Source organism: Ornithorhynchus anatinus, chromosome 1 (genome assembly GCF_004115215.2).
Source record: "Ornithorhynchus anatinus isolate Pmale09 chromosome 1, mOrnAna1.pri.v4, whole genome shotgun sequence".
Lineage (NCBI taxonomy): Eukaryota > Metazoa > Chordata > Mammalia > Monotremata > Ornithorhynchidae > Ornithorhynchus > Ornithorhynchus anatinus.
In genome coordinates, this window is record NC_041728.1 from 11,681,597 (window position 1) to 11,707,569 (window position 25,973).

General features: G+C 41.9%; 1 protein-coding gene across 2 annotated transcripts in view; it reads right to left on the reverse strand.

Annotated features, from left to right (window-relative positions):
• SLF1 (SMC5-SMC6 complex localization factor 1) overlaps positions 1-25,973 on the reverse strand; it is a 61,691-nt gene that overhangs the window by 18,598 nt on the left and 17,120 nt on the right. For both annotated transcript variants that reach the window (XR_003761429.2, XM_029070208.2), the window contains exons 5-11: positions 20,336-20,495; positions 17,864-18,007; positions 13,170-13,220; positions 10,312-10,470; positions 7,521-7,684; positions 5,010-5,141; positions 4,143-4,308 (exon numbers count right to left, since the gene is read on the reverse strand). Coding sequence is in view for 1 of the 2 variants with exons in the window: in XM_029070208.2 (XP_028926041.1) it covers positions 4,143-4,308; positions 5,010-5,141; positions 7,521-7,684; positions 10,312-10,470; positions 13,170-13,220; positions 17,864-18,007; positions 20,336-20,495 (976 nt within the window). In the remaining variant the exon portion in view is untranslated. The remainder of the gene's footprint in view (positions 1-4,142; positions 4,309-5,009; positions 5,142-7,520; positions 7,685-10,311; positions 10,471-13,169; positions 13,221-17,863; positions 18,008-20,335; positions 20,496-25,973) is intronic.

Consider the following 25,973-nt stretch of genomic DNA (forward strand, 5'->3'; position numbering starts at 1 on the left):
GCTGGCATGTGGCAGAGCTGGGATTCAAACCCATGACCTCTGACTCCCAAGACTGTGCTCTTTCCACTGAGCTATGCTGCTTCTCTAAAACAGCAATGTAGATAGAAAGAGAGGAGTATGCCAACAGACTTAGATAGGGGTAACAAACTTTGCTGAAATTACACCTAACGTACCGAATGTCTCGTTAATAATATCACATTACATACTAATAATAATAATGATAGTGTTTGTGACTGACGCTATTGATCTGCATTCAAGAAAACACAAATCAGCTTGGTTTTATTTTAACTCCAACCTCACGTTAGGTGGTGGACTCCACACCAATAGGAACAGTGATCCGATTATCCTGTAGTCACCTGATTTACTTAACACAGTGCTCGGCACATAACAAGGCCACAAAAAATTTTGAGGTCTCAGTCAGGTTACCTGGCACTCATGTTTACAATGTATAATTATCATTTAGATGCTACTGCAGATAGAACACATTTTATGAATGCATTTGATGTTCTTTCCAGGAAAAAATAACGGAAACCTCATCAGCAAGAAAATTTTTCTTAGACTACTGGAAGGATAGCTACCACCAAATTTGATCGATCACTACATGAAGAGCATAGATAAAGAGGCAGAGTAAATTCACCAAACAATAAAGAAAGAAGAGACTCCTTGAAATTTGCTGACAGTGATTCTGCCGGCACTTGTTAATGAGCAGCCTGATAAATGGGCATCCTTTTTTTCAAAGTACCAGCAGTTGAACATGGCTTTTAAAGTTGTGTTTATTTCCTTTTTATTTCCCGGACAAGCTTAAGCATCATGGAGAATAGATAATATCAGAAATTAGGTATGGGTAAGAATTATCTGTGGTTATTTTCATTAGATAAGCAGTCAAAAAAAGTGAAAATGGGTCAAACGAAGAAAACCTCGAACACTGAACATTTCAATTTCGATTTCTTGAAGGGCTTATGTAGATGACCTCCCTTTTCTCAGTCATTCATTTCCCTACCACAGCATAGGGTATCCCTGAATACGGGAGAGAAAGAAAAGACCTTCTAAAGATGTCCCAAGTATACAGTCTACTAAGCATTGTGGTTGATGGCCATGCTAAATTTGCAACTCCTCCACAAATGAGACATATCCCACCTCTGCCCTCTAACCAAGGAAAGCCCAGCGTATTCTCAGATGCATGACAATGAAATTCACTACCACAATGTCATCGGGCAAGGCTGGCTGATTGACGCTATGACAAAACAACATTAGCATAAACTGAGGACTTCTGTTTAGCTAATGACTTAAATTGAATGCTTCGAAGCTAGAGATCATGAAAGAAAATGCTTTACTGCTACAGAAAAAGATGTCTGAACATGCATGGAATGCTTGAAAATGAAAGCTGCCAAAAGGACGGGATGAAGGGTAAGAGAATTTTAGAGGAAAAACATTTAATAAAAAAACTACTAACTTCAGAAATAAAAGACCGTCTTGGGATGGTTGAAACTGTTTACAAAATAGATGCTACGACCTAGTTGGCACCTCCCAAATATATTGACCTTAAAAATTATCATAAAAATCCTGAGGCTAAATAAGCAAAAATAATCCAAGCTTCTAGTAACAACGTTAGTCTGTTTTCTAAGCGTTTTTATATTGGAAGTAGTCCTGTGATTCAGGAAGTTGGGAAAAAAGCTGCGGTCAATACTGTCTTCGGATAAAATGAGTAGTTACAACCAAATACAGTCAAACTGAAACAAAGAAACTCACCCATTGGAGAAAAGGCCTTTTATCCTAATGATTTTTGCAGTTGAAAATAAATGAAAAACTTTTATAAGCTGAGGGAGCAATTCATGACTAATCTATAAGGAAATTACCGACTATATCCGGTAGCCTTCCGATTTTAAAATCTGAATGTCTTTAAGTTCCAGTTACACTGAAAACATCGTTCAGGGACGTGAAATATTCTTTTGTCCCACTATACCTGCTTTTAAGGCCAGAGTCACAGACTAAGAGGGCTACTTACTCTGGGAAATGGCATATTAGAGAAGGGGATTTGTTAGCCATTAAGCAGAGGAACTGCTAAGCCATAATAGCTTAATAGTCCCCTCCCTCTCCAGTTTTAATGGATATCGGTAGAAGCAGGTAAAAAAATAAGGGTAAGATAACCATGATAGAAACTAAAATAAGTACTAACGTAAGTAGATATGGCTGATGGGAAAATATAACCTAGAAGTTGGGTATTAATTAAGGAATGTCCTACTTGGAACAAGTGGAATTTTAGAGGACTATGGATGTGGGGCGAAGGCACAGGCAGCCAGTGGGAAGAGATAAAAGGCGGATGCAGTTAGAAAATTTGCAGAGCAAAGGAGGCCAGCTTGGGTAGGATAACCAATCGGTGGTCTTTATTGGGCACTTACCTTGTGTAGAGCACTGTACTAAGCGCTTGGAGAATACACTACCACAGGGTTAGTAGACATGTTCCCTGCCCGTGTGAGAGGGGTAAATTAGGAGGCAGCAGGTCAAGAACCTTTAATCCAATGGTTAGGAGGTGTGAAAGGCAGAGAGAAATGGAGATTTATACGGATTAGAGGGATATATTCTCAATCATATTTATTGAGTGCTTACTGTACACAGAGCACTTTACTAAGCGCTGGGGAGCACTCACTATAACACAGTTGGCAGGGGCCCACAATGAGATTACAGTCTAGAGGGAGGGAATGAGCTTGAAAAAGAAGAGAAACTAAAGCAGACTAGTTTTTGGTTCTTTGGGAGTTTGCATTATTCCTTCGTGAAATGGGGATTAACAAACATATTTGGAATGGAAGGAATTAAAAAAACTGGCATTTCTTAGATATGCGTTTCACCAGTAGCAAAAAAGCTAATTCAAAATTCAAAATCAGAAGCATCTAAAAATGATTAAGATTTATTCAATCGTATTTACTGAGCGCTTAAAAAGTGCAGAGCATTTTTCTATGCACCTCTTGAGCTCTTACTTTTATCACAGCACTGAGCTAAGCACTTGGGAACAGACAATATGATGGAGTTGGTAGACACCATCCCTGGCCACAGAGAGCTAATATCGAGTGAGGGGGATCAGATATTAAAACACATTATAGGGGAAATGGTAGAATGTAAGGATATATGTACACAAGAGTGCTATGGGTCTGACGGTATGGTGAATATCAAGTGCTTAAAGGATAACTTTAAATAAAAAAAAAGGTCTCCTAAAGTCCTGAAAAACTATTGGAAAAGCAATGAATATGTATTAAAAAAAAATCTCTCTCACTTTTCTTGCCCAGTAGGAAAAGGTTCCAAGATTAAGGTTGAGCATATTCGTTTGAGAATGAACCTAAATCAAGAGGTTTGTAAAAACATGGGATTAAGAAGTTTAAAATATTCAAATCGGTAAAACCCAAGAATGAGATGGAGCCAACACAACTGATTTCAACAAAAAGGGGTTTAAGAAAATACCCAGACACAGATCAGTCTTGCTGACTTTTTGGAGAATGGAAACAATTATGACTATAGGAGAAGAACTTGAGTCAAGTAAAATATTTAGGAATTTATCTAGTAAATTCAAAAAACAAACCAAGTTTAGGAATAGTAAATATTAAATGCATAAACACAAAAAATAAGCCAGAGGGAACAACGAAATTCTATACAGAGGTTAAGAACCGGAGATACTATCAAAAACTCTAAGACCTCTGCCTTGAAAACATGAAAATTATTTTCCTCATTACACCTTTGACGATGTTGCCTGCACTACTTTTAGATCTTCAGGGCCTCTGTTAGATACTGGAAAGCCCAAATTAGTATTAATCATTGACTACTTAGTCCCACAAATCACTTTCAAAAACATGAGGTCTAGTTAACTTTGCTAACCACCAAAGAAATTTATATCGATTAAGTGAATTTTTCATTTATCCCAAATTGCCGCGTAGCAAGAGGCTGGACATGACCAGCAGCAACAGCTTTGGATTATTGTCCAAAACCTGCAACCAGAAACTATAAACTAGTTTCTGTACATTCTTTCATTCTAAAATTAGACAAGACCTCATTTTATGAATATGAATTTGGGAAGCAACCAAAGTGAGTGAAAAAGGAATGTGATCTAAACATATTTCAGAGTCTACTTCTCTAAATAGGTTAATCCTACTCACATCATTCTTTCTGTAATTTTCTTTATGGGAATGAATGACCCAGTCCCAAAGCAGGCTTATTGGTTTTGTTAAAAGCACTGAGGTTTCATTCCCCATCCAAAAGGTTTCAAGAAGAATAGATTGTGGTTTGACTTTGAGGCTCCAAGAATCTGTCTGTTCAGCCAACCTAAGGATAAAAAGAAAAGAAAAAGAACTTAAAGTTTAAAGTCAATTTGATTACTGCACTTATTAGTCAGATAACATTGTGTCTCCTGTCAAAACACAAAAAAGCTTTGGCAAATTTTAAGTATAGAAGGATTATATACTATTTTCGATGAATAATGCTATTTAAATAATGATGGCAATGACAGTCAAAATAACACACTGAGTTATTATAAAAATACAATTATAGGGCAGAAAAAGATGGAAAATAAGAAATTTTTGGTCTCTAAAACAGCCATCAATGAACATCTATTACCGCCTGTTCATTGATCAATTTGGAAAGACAAATTTCATCACTAGCAAGCCATACAAATATAAACTAATGGGTATTATACCAAGTAGGTTTTCCACTTAAGCATCCAATTACTAAAGAATAAAAAAATTAAGAAATGAAAAATGGAAAACCTCACACCTATATGATACAGAATTAAACACCTACCAAATGTATAACAGTGAAAATACAAATGGGAAATGGGAAGACAGAAAAAGAATATATAAATCATAGTTGTATAGGTGACTGAATACCCCCCACAATGACAATACTCTTTAGAATGTTAAAAACTAGCTTAGATGGAAATAAAAATATAATTTTCCAAAAACAGAAATGAAAACAGAAAAGTGATACTGAAGAATGATGGCAACGGAAAGTTTCCTAACCAAACTTACTTTCTACTCAAAGCTTGTACTTCACCCTTCACTAAATTAAAGAAAAATTTCAGCAGTATTTTGTGAAGCACCTTGGCCTCCATGACAGTTTCTGGAACTGAATGACAAAATATTTCATTGAAGAGGCAAGACCTGAAACAGAAAAAACCCATGAACTATAGGATCCAAAGGATTAATCAACACATCAACATCTTAGCCTCTGCACCCTGTGTAGGGCAGGGACTGATTCAGATCAAATTATCTTGCATCTATCCCAGTGTTTGGTTAATAGGAAGACCTTATTAGCATCATTCCTATTAATTTTTTGGAAAAGCATCTAATTTAAAGTAGGCCTTTATATTTCACAGATCTTATAAAAGGTCTTTATATCCTTATATCTGGAAAATGGGGATTAAGACTTTGAGCCCTATAGGGGACAAGGATTGTGTCCACCCCAATCCTCTTATAATTACCCCAGCGCTTAGTACAATGCCTGGCACATAGTAAGTGCTCAAATACCATAAAACGAAGCATTAAAAATTATTAGTAGACCAGGACCCCGATAACTGATTTGTAATTTAGCTGTCCCATAAAGTTCCAGGAGGCGATAATAATAATAATAATGATGGTATCTGTTAAGCACTTACTATGTGCCGAGCACTGTTCTAGGCGCTGGGGTAGATACAAGGTAATCAGGTTGTCCCCCGTGGGGCTCACAGTCTTAATCCTCATTTTCCAGGCGAGGTAACTGAGGCACAGAGAAGTGAAGCGGCTGGCCCAAGGTCACACAGCAGACAAAAACCCATGTCCTCTGACTCCCAAGTCCGGGGTCTTTCCACCAAGCCATGCTATAGGTTACTCTACCTATGGGTGGTCAAGTTAAGATAACTGGGTTGGACACAGTCCCTGTCCCACAGGGGACTCAGTCTTAATCCCCATTTTACAGATGAAGTAACTGAAGCCCAAGGTCACAGATGAGACGAGTGGTGGAGCTAGGATTAGAACCCAGGTCTTCTGATTCCCAAGCCTGTGGGCTCTTTTCACTAAGCCTCACTGCTTCTTGCTGAATGATGAACCCAGAGGGGGACATGCAAATGGGAGGGTAATCAATCAGATCAATCCGTATCACCTCCTCACCGTCCCCCGTTCTCGCCTATCCCGCCGTCGTCCCCCGGCCCACGTCCTCCCGCTGTCCCGGAACGCCCTCCCTCCTCACCTCCGCCAAACTCTCTTCCCCTCTTCAAAACCCTACTGAGAGCTCACCTCCTCCAGAGGCCTTCCCAGACTGAGCTTCCCCTTTTCCCTCTGCTCCCTCTCTGCTCCCCCTTCACCTCCCCTCAGCTAAGCCCCCTTCCCCCCTTTCCCTCTGCTCCTCCCCCCTCCCTTCCCCTCCCCTCAGCACTGTGCTCATTTGTATATATTTTTATTACCCTATTTATTTCAACGAAGTGTCCATCCCCTTGATTCTATTTATCGCTATTGTCTTGTTTTTGTCCGTCTGTCTCCCCCGGTTAGACTGTGAGCCCGTCAATGGGCAGGGATTGTCTCTATCTGTTGCCGAATTGTACATTCCAAGCGCTTAGTACAGTGCTCTGCACATAGTAAGTGCTCAATACTATTGAATTATTTAGTGAGTGCCTGATGCATTCGGACTACTATATGGTGTACTTGGGAAAGTGTAACAGAAGTCATGATTATTGCCCTCAAGATGCTTACAATTGAAGGCAACAGAAAAATGACTTACGAATAGTGGAAGTAAGAGGAAGAACAAAAATACACATACTGGAAAGCTGAGTCTCTCTGCTTGCCACTGATTCCTTTTCTTGTGAGGGGAATTCAAGTGAGGAGGCCTCACCTGGCACAGTCAAGGTGGGTTCACCCAGTGAGATACTCAGAGTCTCTCCCATTTATACACCAAACTACACCTGCATTTACTAAGGCTGAAAAGGGGACTTTGGCCCATGGCATAGGGGGAATGGGAGGAAGCCGACACTTCAAGGCATTTTCTGGGATCGCGCCCAACAGATCGAGGCGCTCTCTCTCTGGAGGAACCTATTAGTCCCAGATAAAAGAGTCTGAAGGGAAGCATCAGGCAGGGCTCATACCTCACCCCAGGCTTAACCCGTAGGAGCAGCACGGCGTAGCGGATACAGCACGGGCCTGGGAGTCAGAAGGTCAGGGGTTCTAATCCCAGCTCCACCACTTGTCTGCTGCTTGACCTTGGGCAAATCACTTCATTTCTCTGGCCCTAAGTTACCTCATCTATAAAATGGGCATTGAGACCGTGAGCCCCGCGAGGGACAAGGGACCGTGTCCAACCCGATTTGCTTGAATCCACCCTGGCGCTCAGCACAGTGCCCGGCCCATAGAGAGTGGTTAACACATACCATAAACTAAATACCCTACCATAAATATAAATACGCCTAAATACCATACCGTAACTATACCCTTTGAGTTTAGGGAATGCAAATTGATTTTCCCACTGAGATAGAAACTTTCTTTGCATCTCCAACAACTTTTCAAGTCCCTTACCTCACAAGTGCTTCTATCAGGGACCACGTTCCTTCCATACAAACTGGACACTGAAAAAACTCCAAATAATAACTCAACATAGAAGTGGACTTCCACGGAGGATGGAGATGAAGTAGAGTTGATAAAACATCAAAATATCGAACATACGATGTGTCTACATTATTCTGTCATAAAAACACAAAAGAAATACTGGGTTAGTAACGGCCAAAGTTTAATACAATAATTGATACTGGGTGCGAACGGTGCATTTTTAAGGGAAAATAAAGAGGGCCTGCAAAGAAGGTTTTGCAATCTAAATGAACTAAATGCAAACAATATGTATTTTTTCCTTAAAATTTAGGGAAAAAATGTTTTGTCAACATTTCAGGCACAGTAAATGACCACGAAAAAGCCTGTTAGGGGTGCTCACTCTATATTGGGGGGACAGTTGGAAAAATGCACTATTCATCTCTGTGGAATGTAACCTCCGGTTTCATATAGGAAAAGGTGAATTTTGTACCAGACTCAAAATGATTATCTTATTAATATCAATGAAATTTACTGAGCCACAACTATATGTGGAACAGGGGACTAATCACTTGGGAGAGAACACTAGAGGTTAAAGACAATCTCTTCCCTCCCAAGACTTTACAAACAGCAGGGCCACACAGATTAAAAAAAAAATAAGATCAGTGTCTGAAAATTACGTTTCAGGCTCTCACCTCGTCTTATGGAAGTGTAAGAGTATGGGCAGGGAACGTATCTACCAACTCTGTTATAACAGGGAAGCAGCGTGGCTCAGTGGAAAGAGCCCAGGCTTGGGATTCAGAGGTCGTGGGTTCTAATCCCAGCTCTGCTGCTTGCCAGCTATGTGACTTTGGGTAGGTCACTTAACTTCTCTGTGCCCCAGTTACCTCATCTGTAAAATGGGGATTAAAACTGGGAGCCCCACATGGGACAACCTGATCACCTTGTATCCTCCAGCGCTTAGGACAGTGCTTTGCACATAGTAAGCGCTTAAATACCACCATTTCTTTACTTTTATTGTGCGCATCCAAGCACTCAATTTGATGCGCTGCACACAATAAACACGACTGATGAGGTCTGAGAAGCAGTGTTATATTTTTTGCCCAAGAACCTTAAACTGTTGAACCTACTCTTGACTCGTTTCCCTTTGGTCTACTTCCTCCCCCAGTTTCCCAAGTTTCCACAGTCACGGCTTAATGTACTGTACTCTCCCAAGTGCTTAGTATAGTGCTCTGCACACAGTAAGTGCTCAATAAATATGACTGAATGAATAAATCAAGGTAGTTCAAGTAATCATCTAAACAACTAACATGGTTAAAGGCTTCATCCTTCCTGCTCTTCCCCAATAATGGGGACAAGGAAAGATAAAAAGAACCATCTAATCATGTAGCTTGAAATTTCTGACCAGTGATTATGACAGGTGTCTGTCCCCTTCACCAAAACAGATTGAACAGCTTCTCCTTCTACAGTTCAGTAAAGACTAGCTCCAAATCACCTATTTAAAAAAGCCTGAAACTGTTCATGGATAAATGTTTCCAGTTGGAGGAAGGAATGCTCTGTCAATCAATCAATAGTCTTTATTGAGCCCTTACTGTCTTGACAGCACAGTGCTAAGAGTTTAGGAGAGTTCAGTGTGAAGAGTTTGTAGATAATGATAATGTTGGTATTTGTTTAGCGCTTACTATGTGCTGAGCACTGTTCTAAGCGCTGGGGTAGATACAGGATAATCAGGTTGCCCCACGTGAGGCTCACGGTCTTAATCCCCATTTTACAGATGAGGTAACTGAGGCACAGAGAAGCTAAGTGACTTGCCCACAGTCACACAGCTGACAGATGGCAGGGCCGGGATTCGAACCCATGACCTCTGACTCACAAGCCCAGGCCCTTTCCACTGAGCCACGCTGCTTCTCTGTGCTCCCCACCCACAAAGAGCTCATAGTCTAGTAGGGGAGACAAAAATGAAGATAAATAAATTATGGATATGTATCTAAGTGCTGCAGGAGAGGTGAGTAGGTGCAGGAGTGACACAGAAGGACGAAGGAGATGAGGGCTTAGTTGGAGAAGGCCTCTCGGAGGGCGTATGCTTTCAATGTCTCTAGATGGATTGACTGAATTAGTTTAGGCCCAAATTTGCAGGCAGTTGATGATCCAAGTTATGTTCTATTTTCTGGGACTGATATGGCCCACCTACATTTTGGAGATAGTCCGATACACAGAAAGTCTTTAGTTCTGAAACTGACCACGACTGATTCCCCGAGATCAGCGATTATCACCAAACTAACCAAATAATAATAATAACGTTGGTATTTGTTAAGCGCTTACTATGTGCAGAGCACTGTTCTAAGCGCTGGGGTCGATAGAGGGTAATCGGGTCGTCCCACGTGAGGCTTACTGTCTTAATCCCCATTTTACCGATGAGGTAACTGAGGCACAGAGAAGTTAAGTGAGTTGCCCACAGTCCCACACTGAGTATCCAATTTTTTTTTTTTTACGCACTTTACCTGAAAAATGGTTTGCAGCTTTAATTTACTAAATCCTATTCTAGTGGATCAGAAACTAACCTTGAAAAAGGTGTAATTTAGTAGCATAAAATAAATATCTCTTGGGAACTATAGAGTTTACTTTCTTCTACTGGGAGTATAGTATGGGAACAATGGAAAATAGGCCTGAGATTTTCATTTGAGAGGCAAAAGACTATCGATAAGTGAGACTGCCAGATAAAAGTGCAAGTGATTTTAAGTTTTAACATTCACTGAACATTAACACATCAGGCTTCCGCTCTCACCTGAAGCATGTTCTCTATAAGAGAATGGAGGAGGCACACAGGAGGGACAAAATGCGACGACAGAGAGGCAAGTTCCTCAATTGCTTCCGAAAAGAACTGTCCGTCTATGAGATTTTCAATTATACTGAATTCACCTCTGGAAATTTCAACATTTTTCACCTATAGGAGGAAGGACACTATGACTACATAAAAAGAAAAGAGCTATCGAATAACAGGTAAGATTAGTTCAAAAGAGAATCCTGGGAAAAAAGAAGTCTGTACCCTACAAGATAAAAAGAAACCAAATGCATTACAAATCTCTGGGCAAAATATACCAGCACCCTTAGGGAATAAGCATTTATATTTATTTCTATTCCTACCGTTACATAAAGGGTGTGAAAACATAAATTAAGCACAGTTTAGATATTTCTGAAACAGATTTTACTTTTTTCAGCGGTGCGATGTGCAAGACAAGACACCTACATCCTAAGCGAGTCGAAAGCGCTCAAGAATATAAAATAAAATCTGTCGGCGAGCCTACTGTTGCCAATATTGGTGCTTTTGAAAGAGTTACATCGCTCTTAGGTATTTATCCATTTTCCCACAATAACTGACTTAGGACATACTGCATGACATCACAACCACTCATTTAATCGTATCTACCCTATTTAGAAGTAGGTCACACTTTTTAATTAATTCTAAATAAATGCTAAATACGTATTTTCTAAAAAGAAATGTGAAAATATATGAATATTCCTAAATAAATATTAATGTCAAGTGAGCATGGATCTGAGTTTTTGTCTTAGGAACTTGGCCTGTTATGCTGGCTTAGGATTTAAACACCACCATTTCTACGGGTAAAAAAACACACAACAACTCCTGGCCACTTGTAAGCATCATGTCTTTTTAAGACCGGCATTTACAATCCCCCGAAAGGGTCACCAAAAATGCATGCTTCCCCCAAAAGTCACGTTCTGGCAGCAGACTAGCGTAGCCTATGGCTTACATGAAAATATACACGAGGACCATCAGCAAGATTAGTCCAAAATACTCTGCCAGGGCTACAATTCAACTTTTCTGGCAATGTAATATTCATCTTTTCTGATGCAACAGTAAAGTGTGGCTCAGTGGAAAGAGCCCGGGATTGGAAGGCAGAGGTTGTGAGTTCTAATCCCAGCTCTGCTGCTTGCCAACTGTGTGACTTTGGGCAAGTCACTTAACTTCTCTGTGCCTCAGTTACTTCATCTGTATAATGAGGATTAAAACTGTGAGCCCCACGTGGGACAACCTGATCACCTTATATCCCCCAGTGCTTAGAACGGTGCTTTGCACATAGTAAGCGCTTAACAAATACCATTTATTTATTTATTTAAAGCAGGGCAACCATCACACCTGTTTCTCCAAGCATCCTACTGCTCTTGTTGGACACAAAGTACTGGGTTAGATGGACCGCTGGTCAAGCCCCGTAATGGCATTTAAGTTCCTACAGTCCAAGCAACTGGACCAGAGAAACAGAACTTGTGTTACTCATGTGTTTCAAATTTATTCTTGTTCTTAAAAATATAAAAATGGAAAGTTCACAGACATTGCATCAAGGGAGAGCACTATTATAAATAAACACAGCTCACAACAGACAAGGGTAACATCTGCAATTATTAAAAATACTTTATGCAGGAAAAAATTGCTTTCTCTGGTTGGATTGTTTCATAGATGACACTTTGAAAGAGAAGGAATATAAAAAATACGACATATGTATTACATTAAAGAGCCATAAAACAGTTCTTGGAAACTAGATGAAAATTTTAATGGAAACCAAGAAATTCTGAACACACGCTAAGAGTTGAGAACAGAGTTGTGCCTTTCACCTGCTGGGATCCCAGGCGGCGCATAATAGGAGTATCACTGTACTAGAAACAAAGCCTACGCATGTGATCATGACACCATTCTAGAAAGTAATATTTAATTCAGAGTAGACAGCTGCAACTATTCCCATCTGTACTCAAACTATATCGTGACCAGAGCGAGTGATGGGAACGTCAAACCTAAGCATTCTGACTCAAGCTATATTACCGTCCAATAATCATGATCGCGATTGTTAAGCATTCGTTCACTCAATATCATATTTACTGAGCGCTTACTGTGTGCACTTGGAAAGTACAGTTCAGCAACAGAGAGAGACAATCCCTACCCAACAACGGGCTCACAGTCTAGAAGGGGGGAGACAGACATCAAAACAAGTAAACAGGCATCAACAGCATCAATATAAAGAGAATTATAGATCTAAAGACATCATTAATAAAATAAATAGAATAAATATGTACACTACTATGTGCCTGCCCCGGAACTAAGCGCCGAGGTAGATACAAGTTAATTAGGTTGGACACGGAACGTGGCCCACATGGGGCTCAACAGAGAGGGAGAACAGGTATTTATTATTATTATTATCATTTTGGCATTTGTTAAATGCTTACAATGGGATAAACACTGTTCTAAGTGCTGGGGTAGCTAATCAGGTCAGACCCAGTCCCTGTCCCACATAGGTCTTACAGTCTGGGAGAACAAAACTTTGATACCCATTCTACAGATGAGGAAACAGATATAATTATAACACCCAGAAAGGGAGCAGCTCACACTATCGGTAGAGCATGGCGTACCCAGGAATGCGTGAATGAGTTACTAGCATTATTTACACCATCTTAAAGCCCATTATAACCACATACGCTTCTATTCAGCCTCAGCGGAACACATTTTCTTTATTATTCCTCCTTTAATGGTAAGTTCCTGAAAACCTATTTAATATTAAACTCGTTAGGCTGTCAAAGATAGCATATTTTTCAAATTACAGGACACGACGAAGGTAAGCAAAAAACGAGCCTTACCTCTCTGGGCGGTTCGGATATTTTATCTGCACCAAAGTTACATCTGACAGCCTAAAAAGGAATAACAGCGAAACAGAGGAACAGTATGAGACTTACAAATGCAACCGATGCACAAAGCTGTAAAACTGCCTCAAAAGTTATAATACATAAATGCAAGAGAGCTTTCGAAGCTGGTGCTCAACTGGTAGACATAACTTCTTAGACTCTCAAACTCTAATTCTGAAGCCCAACTGTCTGAGTTTCAGAAATGACTTGAAGCCTGAATAATCGACCTACACTAATTGGAGCCAAGCTATTGCACGATGGCTCAGTCCTTCACTTCAACTGGACGGGGATGACTCAAATAACACTTGATCACGATCAACTCGAAAAAAACCCAGGGCTAATCTTGCCTCTTTAGACTTTCTAACACGTGGGGTTTTCAACCTATTTTCCCGAAACTATACATCTTGTGATTTTCAATTTCTGAAATATTTTTTTTACACCCATCTCCTCGTACCTACTCCCCTAAGAAACACCTCCCCGGAAACCCGCAAAGGACTCGTCACCTGAACCAGAGGTGGAGCAGCTGAAGAAGAAAAAGATGCTCCGGCTCCTTTAAGTTCCTGGAGTTTGTGATTATGAATCCCTGGGCCACTAACTTGTGCCACCCGCAGAACCGTGAAATCTGGGGAGTTGGCACCATCGGTAGCAAGAAGAGCAATCTCTCTTCTCACTTATCCTGGCAGCTGCTGCTGTTCTGCTATCTGGGGGACTCCCCAGAGATCTTGCTTCCGCACGGAGTCCAGCAAGAAGAAGCTAAGCAGTGTCTTTGGCTGAAAGCCTCTCTTTATACGTGAAACCATTTTTTTCCCCACTAAGAATTCTGCACATGGGCAAATAAAACAATTACAAGCCCTGCATAACTACACTCTGAAAACCAAATACGGCAATTTTTCCCTCCAGAAAATGGGGGCGGAGGGACCTGGGTCCTGTAATCCAGCCCCTGTTTAATAACTGGGACCCAGAGGCCTTTCCTTTCCCTTAAGTCTGCCCAACACGGACTCCAGGGCTACAGCACATCCAGAGGTGAGGTTTGGAAGCTTCAGGAGTCTCCTCTTTTTTCAGTCCCACATTTGGAAGATGGGTTAGATGACAAAGTCAAGAGCTTCAGAGGAAGCATCAGATTGCGGTGTTTCAGTTTTAACCAGGCAATCCCGTGGTCATCGACAGGACAGTGGCTTTCCCTTGCTTAACTGCAAGCCTGAAACTGCCACACAAGGTGGATTTGTTTTAGCCAACAGACAGGGTAACAAGGAGAAATTATCTTGTATGCAGTACCTTCCACCATATTTGATGGTATTGTGAAGGACCAATGATACATATTACAGAAATTACAGCAGACGAGCATTATTTTAAAGCATCGCAGAGAAACCGGCAAAAACTTTAACTGAGAGACAGGAAGATTCTGAGCTTTTCAAAGATAGTTCTTTCAAACTACCATTCACAGAACTTTTACAAAATGAAATATAAATCAAATCTGGGGGCCAAAATTTCCAATTTGCTCAAATTGCGGTTCAAATTATATGCACGTGTCTGAACAGTACCTGTCTCATTGAGCAGGTACATTTTCAACTGTGTTCCAAAAGTATATTTTGCAGGCATAACCTGCAATTCACAAGTTGCTCTGAAAGTAAAATCCATAAGGGTCGAGGGAGGTGTTTCCCTGTCCTTTTAAAGATGATTAAATTGAAAATGAAGACTGGATTGAAAGCACCCTTCAACATTTATTACAAATTATTCACCGGTTCCCCATCCCAAATATTAAATCTCAGACTCTTTGGTGTTTCAGATGAACTGATTTATATAAAACCATAAGCATTAGCATCGACCTGGGACACTATTCATTCATTCATTCATTCATTCAATAGTATTTATTGAGCGCTTACTATGTGCAGAGCACTGTGCTAATCGCTTGGAATGTACAATTCGGCAACAGATAGAGACGATCCCTGTCCAATGAAGGGCTCATAGTCTAATTTGGGGAGAGAGACGGACAAAAACAAGACATCATCATCATGATAAATAGAATCAAGGGGATGTACACCTCATTAACAAAATAAATAGCGGATTAAAAATATATACAAATAGCACAGTGCTGAGGGGAGGGGAAGGGAGAGGGAGAGGAGCAGAGGGAAAGGGGGGAAAGGGGGCTTAGCTGAGGGGAGGTGAAGGGGGAGCAGAGAGGGAGCAGAGGGAGAAGGGGAAGCTCAGTCTGGGAAGGCCTCTCGGAGGAGGTGAGCTCTCAGTAGAGCTTTAAAGAGGGGAAGAGAGTTAGTCTGGCGACCTATCATGACATACATAGATAGTAGAGCATTCAGTACATTCAACTAGGCAGCAGGACGGACATATATATCAGAGAAGATCATCACTTCGTGTTTGCTCTACGCAACGGGTGCACTACTTTAAATATAGCACTAAAATTGGAATTTCACGAATCACCTTATAAACTGGTTATGCTGAAGCGTCGCCAAATATAAACTCCCTTGCATCACATACACGCAACGTCCCTCTAACGTTGCCGTCGTTTACTAGAGTAACTGGCATTTATGAACTAGTCACGAATGTTCACGTGAAAAATAAGGTGGTGCGGCTGGAGAGGTGAAGGAGGCCGGGAAAAGAGGCAGTCTTAGCACACTGTGAACTAGCTGGCTGGCCAGTGGGAGTTCGAGGTTCAGCACTTGTGTATATTTGTAAATATTTATTATTATTTTTCTATTTCGATGCTCTTGATGCCTGTCTACTTGTTTTGTTGTCTGTCTCCCCCTTCTAGACCGTGAGCCCGTTGTTGGGTAGGGATTGTCTCTATCTGTGGCCAAACTGTACCTTCCAAGCGCTGAGCACGGCAAGAGCCCGGGCTTGGGAGTCAGAAGTCGTGGGCTCTAATCCCGATTCTACCACTTGTCAGCTTTGTGACTCTGGGCAAGTCACTTATCTTCTCTGTGTCTCAGTTGTCTCAGCTGTAAAATGGGGATTAAGACTGTGAGTCGCACGTGGGATAACCTAATTACCTTGTATCTCCTCCAGTGTTTAGAACAGTGCTTGGCACATAGTAAACGCTTAATACCATCATCATCATCATTAGAGAGCTCACCTCCTCCAAGAGGCCTTCCCAGACTGAGCTTCCCCTTTTCCTTCTGCTCCCTCTCTGCTCCTTCCCCCTTTCCCTCTGCTCCTCCCCCTCTCCTTTCCCCTCCCCTCAGCACTGTGCTCATTTGTAGATATTTTTATTACCCTATTTATTTTGTTAATGAAGTGTACATCCCCGATTCGATTTATCGTGATTATGCTGTCTTGTTTTTGTCCGTCTGTCTCCCCCGATTAGACTGTGAGCCCGTCATTGGGCAGGGACTGTCTCTGATGCCAAATTGTACATTCCAAGTGCTTAGTACAGTGCTCTGCCCATAGTAAGCGCTCAATAAATACTACCGAATGAAGCAGTGTGGCTCAGTGGCAAGAGTCCGGTCTTGGGTGTCAGAGGTTATGGATTCGAAGCCCGCCTCATCCACTTGTCAGCTGTGTGGCTGTGGGCAAGTCACTTCACTTCTCTGTCTCAGTTACTTCATCTGTAAAATGGGGATTAACTGTGAGCCTCACGTGGGACAACCTGATTACCCTGTATCTACCCCAGCGCTTAGAACAGTGCTCTGCACACAGTAAGCGCTTAATACCAACATTATTATGAATGAACGAATAGCAGTAAGCGCTCAATAAATACAACTGAACGAATGAATGGGATGGATGGTTGAGAGGGGCTCTGGAAGAGGGCAGGGACTCTCTACACGGTGAGAAGGGAAGAAGGGGCGATGCCCAGAGCTGCCAGATCCACGGGCTCAAGGTCAGGCTCCCCGAGCCGGGTAGTCCAGCCTCAGTCCGGCTGCGGGAGGGAAGCGAGCCCTGTTCTCCCGTCAGTCACAGGAGGAAGGGAGCAGAGAGAGGAGAACAGGGGACCCGCCCGATAGACTGGGCTGGTGGGATAAGCGCGTCCCCTCCAACACATTTTGCCGTCCTACCTTTCACACCACAACTCAGGGGAACTGCCTCCGGCTCTGGGTATTACTCCCAGCGGAGCCCTCATTCTAAAATGGTCAGTCTGTAAATTCTCACCACTAGCACATTTTTTCCCGTGAAAACATTCCGCTACAAGGCGGGAGCTCCACAGACCCCTTTTTGTGAGGGTCTACTGCATATATGTTTGTGTGAGTGGGGTGTATAATAATAATGTTGGTATTTATTAAGCGCTCACTATGTGCAGAGCACTGTTCTAAGCACTGGGGTAGATACAGGATAATCAGGTTGTCCCACGTGAGGCTCACAGTTAACCCCCATTGTACAGATGAGGTAACTGAGGCACAGTGAACTTAAGTGACTTGCCCACAGTCACAGAGCTGACAAGTGGCAGAGCCGGGATTCGAACCCATGACCTCTGACTCCCAACTCTGGGCTATTTCCACTGAGCCACGCTGCTTCTCTACACCGGTAGAGAACCATCAGTTTATATACTGCTTCTGTATGTACACCGGTAGAAGCCTTTGGGTTTGGGGATGGCGCTACTGATGAGGAGGTTTTGTCTATGTATTGTGTGTCACAGATAATAGTAGAAATATTAGAAATCCACACATTTATAAACAGATGTTTGATAATCTGTTCCTTACCTGAGCTTCACAAATGTGCTTTTTCAATGCATCTTTTATTTGAGTAAGTTGCATGTCAATACCAGTATCGGAGACATTTTCTTGTTGGTGTTCATTTAAAAGTGAGTTCACTTGCATATCTTCATCATTATTCTGAATTTCCTTCTTCATGGCATAACAGTGTTTTGAGTAAAAAGAGGGAAAAAAAAGTATTTTAAAAATAACCGACTACAACACACTGCTTAGATTACTTTTTTCAAACCAGAGAGATGTTAGCAAATAGTTTGTTCTCTATAAATTTTAGGCCAGAATTATAAAACCTAAAAGCTTCCCTAAGTTTCAGTATTTCATCAGCATTCATTCATTCATTCAATAATATTTATTGAGCGCTTACTATGTGCAGAGCACTGTACTAAGCGCTTGGAATGTACAAATCGGTAACAGATAGACACAGTCCCTGCCCTTTGACGGGTTTACAGTCTAATTGGGGGAGACAGACAAAAACAGTAGGAATAAATAGAATCAAGGTGATGTACATCTCATTAACAAAATAAATAGGGTAATGAAGATATATACAATTGAGCAGACGAGCACAGTGCTGAGGGGAGGGGAGGGGAAGGGAGAGGGGGAGGAGCAGAGGGAAAGGGGGGGAAGAGAGGGCTTAGCTGAGGGGAGGTGAAGGGGGGGAAGAGGGGGAGCAAAGGGAGCAGAGGGAAAAGGGGGAGCTCGGTCTGAGAAGGCCTCCTGGAGGTGAGCTGTAAGTAGGGTTTTGAAGAGGGGAAGAGAATTAGTTTGGCGGAGGTGAGGAGGGAGGGCATTCCAGGACCGCGGGAGGACGTGGCCCGGGGATCGACGGCGGGATAGGCGAGAACGGGAGACGGTGAGGAGGTGGGTGGCAGAGGAGCGGCGCCTACGGGGTGGGTAGTAGGAAGAGAGAAGGGAGGAGAGGTAGGAGGGAGTGAGGTGATGGAGAGCCTTGAAGCCTAGAGTGAGAAGTTTCTGTTTCGTGCGGAGGTTGATAGGCAACCACCGGAGGTTTTTAAGAAGGGGAGTGACATGCCCAGAGAGTTTCTGCAGGACGAAGAGCCGGGCAGCGGAGTGAAGAATAGACTGGAGCGGGGAGAGACGGGAGGAAGGGAGATGAGAGAGAAGGCGGACACAATAATCCAGCCGGGATATTACGAGAGCCCGTAACAGTAAGATAGCCGTTTGGGTGGAGAAGGGCGGATCTTGGCGATATTACAGAAGTGAGACCGGCAGATTTTGGTGACAGATCGGATTTGTGGGGTGAACCAGAGAGCCGATTCAAAGATGACACCGAGGTTGCGGACCTGAGAGACGGGAAGGATGGTCGTGCCATCCACGGTGAAAGGGAAGTCAGGAAGAGGACAGGGCTCGGGAGGGAAGATGAGGAGCTCAGTTTTGGCAATGTTGCGTTTTAGGTGGCGGGCAGACATCCAGGTAGAGACGTCTTGGAGGTAGGAGGAGATACGAGCCTGAAGGGAGGGGGAGAGGACGGGGCAGAGCATTTATAGGGTACTCTTAGTATGCAGACCAGTCAAGAAAATAAAAAGATACTGCATCACTCTCTCCACCATCAAAACCCTCCTAAAATCACATCTCCTCCAAGCAGCCTTCCCTACACCCTCATTTCCCCTTCCCCACTTTCCCCACCTTCCCCATTGCATCAACTACGTATTTGACTGTGTATTCTTCAAGTACTTCGATACTCTCCCCGGGTCCAAAGAACTTACGTAAATAACCTTCTATTCTACTACTTTCCCGATCTATGATTTAACGGCCGTCTCCCCCTATGGACTGTAAGCTTCTCTTTTTGTTACGGTAGGTGCTAAACATTACCGTGCGTCAAGCGCCGCTCTAAAATCTGGCGCAGGTACAAGCCAAACAGGTTGGACGCAGTTCACGTCCGACAAGGGACTCTACATTTGTAAAGATGAGTTAACGGCCACATGACCGTTAGGTGACTTGCTCAAGATCACCCAGCAGACAAGTGGTGGAGCCAGGATTAGAATCCAAGTCCTCCTTGCGGACAGGGATCGGGTTTACCAACTCTATTATACTGTGCTCGCCCAAAGGATTAGTTGAGTATTCTGCACACAGTAAGTGCTCAATAAATACTATTATTGATACTTTCCCTTCTTCGCCATTGCTGTCTAAGCAACGTTCGTGAAGGCCAAGGGGCCAGAAAAAGTGCACTACTGAGTTTGCAAAGTAAAATGTGCAAGTATGCAAGAGATTTTCTCTCAAAGACACACACTAACGGACATATCATCACCATCGGCAGCATCATCTTCAATCTGAAGGACAACTCTACAACTCTCCTTCCAGCTCAACCTCTCCAATCCCCCATTTTCGGACTAGGGGCTCGTTGTAGCAGGTGATAATTTCTTTCTACCTTTCCCCAGGGCTCAGGACAATGCCTGTAAGCGCTTCGCCGACATGTTGAACAAATACATATTTTCTCTACTTTACCTCAAAGAGATACTCCCCCATATAACGTATCGGATAATATGGTGCCTTAAAGATACTTCTTCCCTTCTCGGATAACTTTTCAGTGCAGAAGAGCACATGTGTCACTTCATCAGTTGAATCCTTAGGTCCACAGATAGTTGCGTTGCCAGCCTTTAAAACTCTAAAACAACACAGAGTACAAAACGTATACAATAGTTTCTCTATAGGTACACATTTCCAATCCATGCACATGTTTTGCTTATTCAGACATTCCCCCTCTGTGCAACTTTACATTCCCTTCCTTCAAAACTCTGCTCGTGATTCACTTCTTCCAAAGCTTTAGATCAGCTCCCCCGTAGCTCTGTCATTCCAATGTTACCTTTAGCTCCCTCTCTACCCCACGGCCTCCGCTTTTAAAAATCAGCTTAGCCTAGCAGACATACACACATATCCTCTCTACACCTAGGAATACATCCAGGCATTTATATACCTTGTGTTTGGCCTGTCACCATTTTTAGATTCTACAGTCTTGGGAGAAATAGCGTGTCTTCTACTTGGATTAACTCCCCAGAAGGCTTAATTCAATAATAATAATAATTATGATATTTGTTAAGGCTTACTATGTGCCAAGCACTGTTCTAAATGCCAGGGTAGATGCCAAGCAGATGCTCAGACATGTTGCTACCTCAGAGATGCTTCTCTAGACATATTTCTCTAGCTCTAAATTAAGACCAATAGTAATCCACATCCCACAAGATTAAGGGTTGATTTCTGGTATATCCCTGAAGATTCTGCATTTGTTGTTTTTTTTTGCCAGGCACTATACCAAACGCTGGGGTCGATACAAGCAAATGAGGTTGGACACAGTCCCTGTCCCACATGGGCTCGCAGTCTTAATCCCCACTTTACAGAGGCAGTAACTGAGGCCCAGAGAAGGGCAGTGACTTGCTCAAGGTCGCATGGCAGACAAGCAGTGGAGTTGGTCATTCTGACTCCCAAGCCTGTGCTCCTTCCATTTGGCTAACTTGCTAGTCACATTCAAAAGGGAAGGAAACAAGTGGGAGGGTACAAAAGCAAGAGAGAAACAGAGAACGTGCAACAGAGCTCTTAATTTACTGTTGCAAAATGTCATCAAAAACACAGACTGAATTACTGTTTGGGCTAGATTACTGGTGGTGTATCATACTCTCCCAAGCACTTTGTACAGCGCTCTGCACATACTAAGTGCTCAACAAATATCATCGATTACTCCCCAGACTGACTCCACTAGTGATGTCAGGCTCACGGAAAGATGTCTGCTGGAAAACTGCCAAATATCATGGAATATAGAGTACTGACAAACTTTTTTTCATTATGCCCTCTGTGATCTCTGCCTACTGCCTTCCATTCCATTATTTTGACTTTTCCCCTTGAATAGAACTTCTTGTAAAATTCTCAAAATTAAGAAGTTAATGAAATATAACTACAGGATAGAGAAAAAAAGTGTTTTTCTATTTAAAATCTAAGTTCATCTGACCTCGGAGAGTAAAAATTACTCTACACCTCAAACACTAATTCAAGCTGTTCGCACTTAACATGTCAGTAATTAGCAAGCCATGTAATAATAATAATAATAATAATGATGGTATCTGTTGAGCGCTTACTATGTGCCAAGCACTGTTCTAAGCACTGGGGGAGATACACGGTTATCAGGTTGTCCACGTAGCGCTCACAGTCTTAGTCCCCATTTTCCAGATGAGGTAACTGAGGCACAGAGAAGTTAAGTGACTTGCCCAAAGTCACACTGATGACAAGTGGTAGAACAGGGATTCGAACCCATGACCGCCGACTCCCAAGCCCGGGCTCTTTCCACTAAGCCATGCTGCTTTTCATAAAATATGAAATGCAAGAATGCCTACATTCTTAGGTATAACCTTAAGTAATAAGATTGTACTAATAAACCATAAAACAATTAGCAGTAGCTAAAATCAGTCTTGTTATATTTTAAGATTGATTCATTAACTTGTGTTCCAATTTGCAATTTTAAGGCCTGGCAAATATAAGAAGGCAAAAAGAATGTACAGCCCACAGGTTCTTACACTGTAATTCTGGGGTGGGTGGGGTGGAAAATGAATCTCCAATGGGGTGGAAAATGAATCTCCAAAGTAGAAAAACGGATCTTTGGAAAGTAGACAATTTTTCTTTTGAGCGTTTTCTAATAAAACCTAGGTGGTAAAAGGTACGCAAAGGAGTCTGAGATGTCACTGATGAGAGAGAATACTAATGACAATGAGAATGAAGCAATTATATTCTTCTCATATTCTCCTAAAAATGTTTAGAATTGGTGTGCCCTTTTTAAGTCCAATTCCAAAATTAAACATTACAAAACATTAAATTATGCTACAGTTCTGGAAACTAAATGAGTCGAAAGATAATCCAAGAATATCCTTGAAACAAAAAGTATTGACTGAGAGAAATCATTGTGGGCAGTCTCAAATAGATCAATAGGAATGTCGAGAATCCTCGGTATTCAGAAAATCTTTTTACTCCCCACTTTCAATAGCCATGCTAAATACTTTAAAAAAAAAAAAAAAAGACGACAGGAGGAGAGGCAGTAAACATTTAACCCAATTTGGACGTTGTTACTTTTCCCCTAAGAAAGGCCCTGAAAGCAACTGCCTCCAGCCCAGTTTTTTCCAGTCTTTAAGTCTTTTAACTGTCTACTGAGATCTGAGGCCTTTCTCAAGGTCTCTTCACAACGCAGTCCTCCTGCTGTGATTTACAAGAGCAAAACCTTCTGGGCCTCAGTACAACCACTGCAGTTGAACAAGCTGAAAATGAAAAATAAACAAGCTTGGTAGCTCAACTGGCACAACCAAGGATGTGCTGCTGGCCAACTGGCAGGAGGAAGACACAAAATACATGAGAAGGCATTGACTTCTGCTCTAAGCCTTGTACCATGATTGGGTAACAAGATTGAGATGGAGATGGAGAAAGAATTTCCATAAATGACACTCTGCTAAAAGGAGAGAGCTAGAGGAGCCAAGCAAGAATTTACATTGAAGAGTACTATTTATTAAGCATTTGTGTGTGCAGAGCACTGCATTAAGTGATGGGAAAGGCAAGTGACGGGTATTAGGCCGGGTTCCTATTCCTCAAGACGCTCATGATCTAAAGTAATGAATGAAGATCAACTTCCTATAACATTAAACCACGTTCACTCGCTCACCTATCGTGGAATCAAGTCAGTGAGCTCTCTTTCCCTCCTTTTCCCTTTTGTTTTTTAATTTCATTCAATTCAAATGTATTTACTGGGCACTCTTTAATGCCACTTCAGTGGTCTCTGAAAATAACATAAGATTCATTTCCAAGTCAATTTCCCAATGTTTTCAATGACAACTCAATTTGCATTAATAAGGAACTTACGGGGCAGATCCTCGATCATTTTCCATCTTTCCCTGTTTGTTCCCCGTCAGGGCTAGAACTATCAGCTGTTAGTCAAACAGCCCAATTTCAAAAGTGCTCTGGGAAATTTGAGGTTCCCATTTCTACTGTGAACATACTTAACAATACTTGTGAAAGTAACAATCATTCTAAATTCTTAAAATGACATCTATCAATTATCCTTAAAGACCATCATTAGGACAGTGCCAGGCACACAGTGAGCACTCTACAAATATTACTGACAGATTCACTGCATCACCAAATCGGGGTCAGAATATCAGCAAAATCCTCACTATAAATCTAGGGCATTTAAATGAGCTATCAAATATATTTATAACTTGATATAAATATATCAAATTTTATATTTGTAGTATACATTTGTATGGATTTTTTTTCGGGAAAACATCTTGCCCCTTTTTTTGAGCATGTGTGCTTTTTTTTTTTAAAAAAAAAATTCCTTCTACAGTACATTTCTCAGCGCATTCTAAATTTTGATTGGGTCTATTTTTCGCTACTTATGTTTACGTTTCTTCGCTTCACTATTTCATGGTTGCCTATGACTGGAAGAAAATATCAAGAAAGGAAATATTAATCTGTGATATATTTCTAGCACTTATTATGTACAGAGCACTGTATAAGTGCTTGGGAAAGTACCACGTAATAGGGTTCGTAGACATGATCCCTGCCCGCAGAGAATCCACAGCCTACAGGATAGGGACTGACCTTAAAATGAAATTATGGATTGGGGGTATAGTAGAGTATAAGAACATTTACGTAAGTGCTGTGGGGTTGGGCTATGTATTAAATGCTTACTGTGGGCAGAATAATGAGCATTGGGAAAGAGAACTGAGAGAACCCAAGTGGAAATTAGATTTGGGAAACAGAAATTGAGAAGCAGCGTGGCTCAGTGGAAAGAGCACGGGCTTCGGAGTCAGAAGTCATGAGTTCGAATCCCAGCTCTGCCACTTGTCAGATGTGTGACTGTGGGCAAGTCACTTAACTTGTCTGTGCCTCAGTTACCTCCTCTGTAAAGTGGGGATTAAGACTCTGAGCCCCACATGGGACAACCTGATTCCCCTGTGTCTACCCCAGCGCTTAGAACAGTGCTCTGCACATAGTAAGTGCTTAACAAATGCCAACATTATTATTATGGTGCCTGTCCAAAGCCTGCTGGAAGGGCCAGATCCCATTGTCTTCAGGTGGTTCTTGCTGCAGGAAGGGAAAAGAGCAGCCCACTGGCAACTCGGCTGTAGAAAATCTTAGGGAGGGATTTGTGATGATCTCGACAGGGTCTTGCAAATCTTTTCCTGGCAAGAAAAAGAGCTCTGGTACCAACCCATTTACTCTCAATCTCTTGGCAGCAACAGCACAGATCCCGACCACAGGATTACATACCCTCACTATTCACATCCCCCTAGTCTAGGCTGTACCGAGGGACGACGGCAGGAGAAGCCCAACGGATTATAGGATTGGAGCTGAACGGGACGCTTGAAGAAGCCATTCCTAACGTATACCCTGAGTGGCAGGGTGGGGGAATGGAGAAGGGGAGTGACGGCTTTTAAAGCTCAAAGGAATCCCTCAAGCAATTTTCTTCACCCAATACTACTGAATTAGATACTGCACACAGTAAGCGCTCAATAAATACAACTGAAATGTTATCAATCAGGATTACGAAAATAGGGGATGAGGCCGTCGCTTAGACAGGCCCTAGAGAGCTGTGCCCTGGAATCTGGATTGTGGAGTCAGGACTATAGTGCCCTGGATCAAATAGAAAAAAGATTACTTCAGAAAGTGATGTTCACTGATTTATTTGTACCCTGGAGATAGTCAGATTCTTTCATTAATTGACTTAATGAAAAACTGGCCTGGATCACTACATTTAGGAAAACTCTTTTAAAAGAAGGTGCTAACTTGGCCAAAAGACACAAATGAAATTGAATACTGCTATACAGGCAAATCTAAATATAAACCCAGAAATTATTTAACTATTGTAGTTTTGTTAAGCACTTCTTCTGTGCTAAGAGTTGGGATAGATTCAAGATAATCAGGTTGGGCACAATCCCAGTCCCACAGTGCTCGGCACATAGTGAGCGCTTAACAAATACCATCATTATCATTATCAATATATGGGGTTAACAGTCTGAGGGGGAGGGAGAACAGGTATTTCAAACCCATTGTATAGATGAGGAATTACAAGTATAGAAAAGTAAAGTGACTTCCACAAGGCCACACAGAA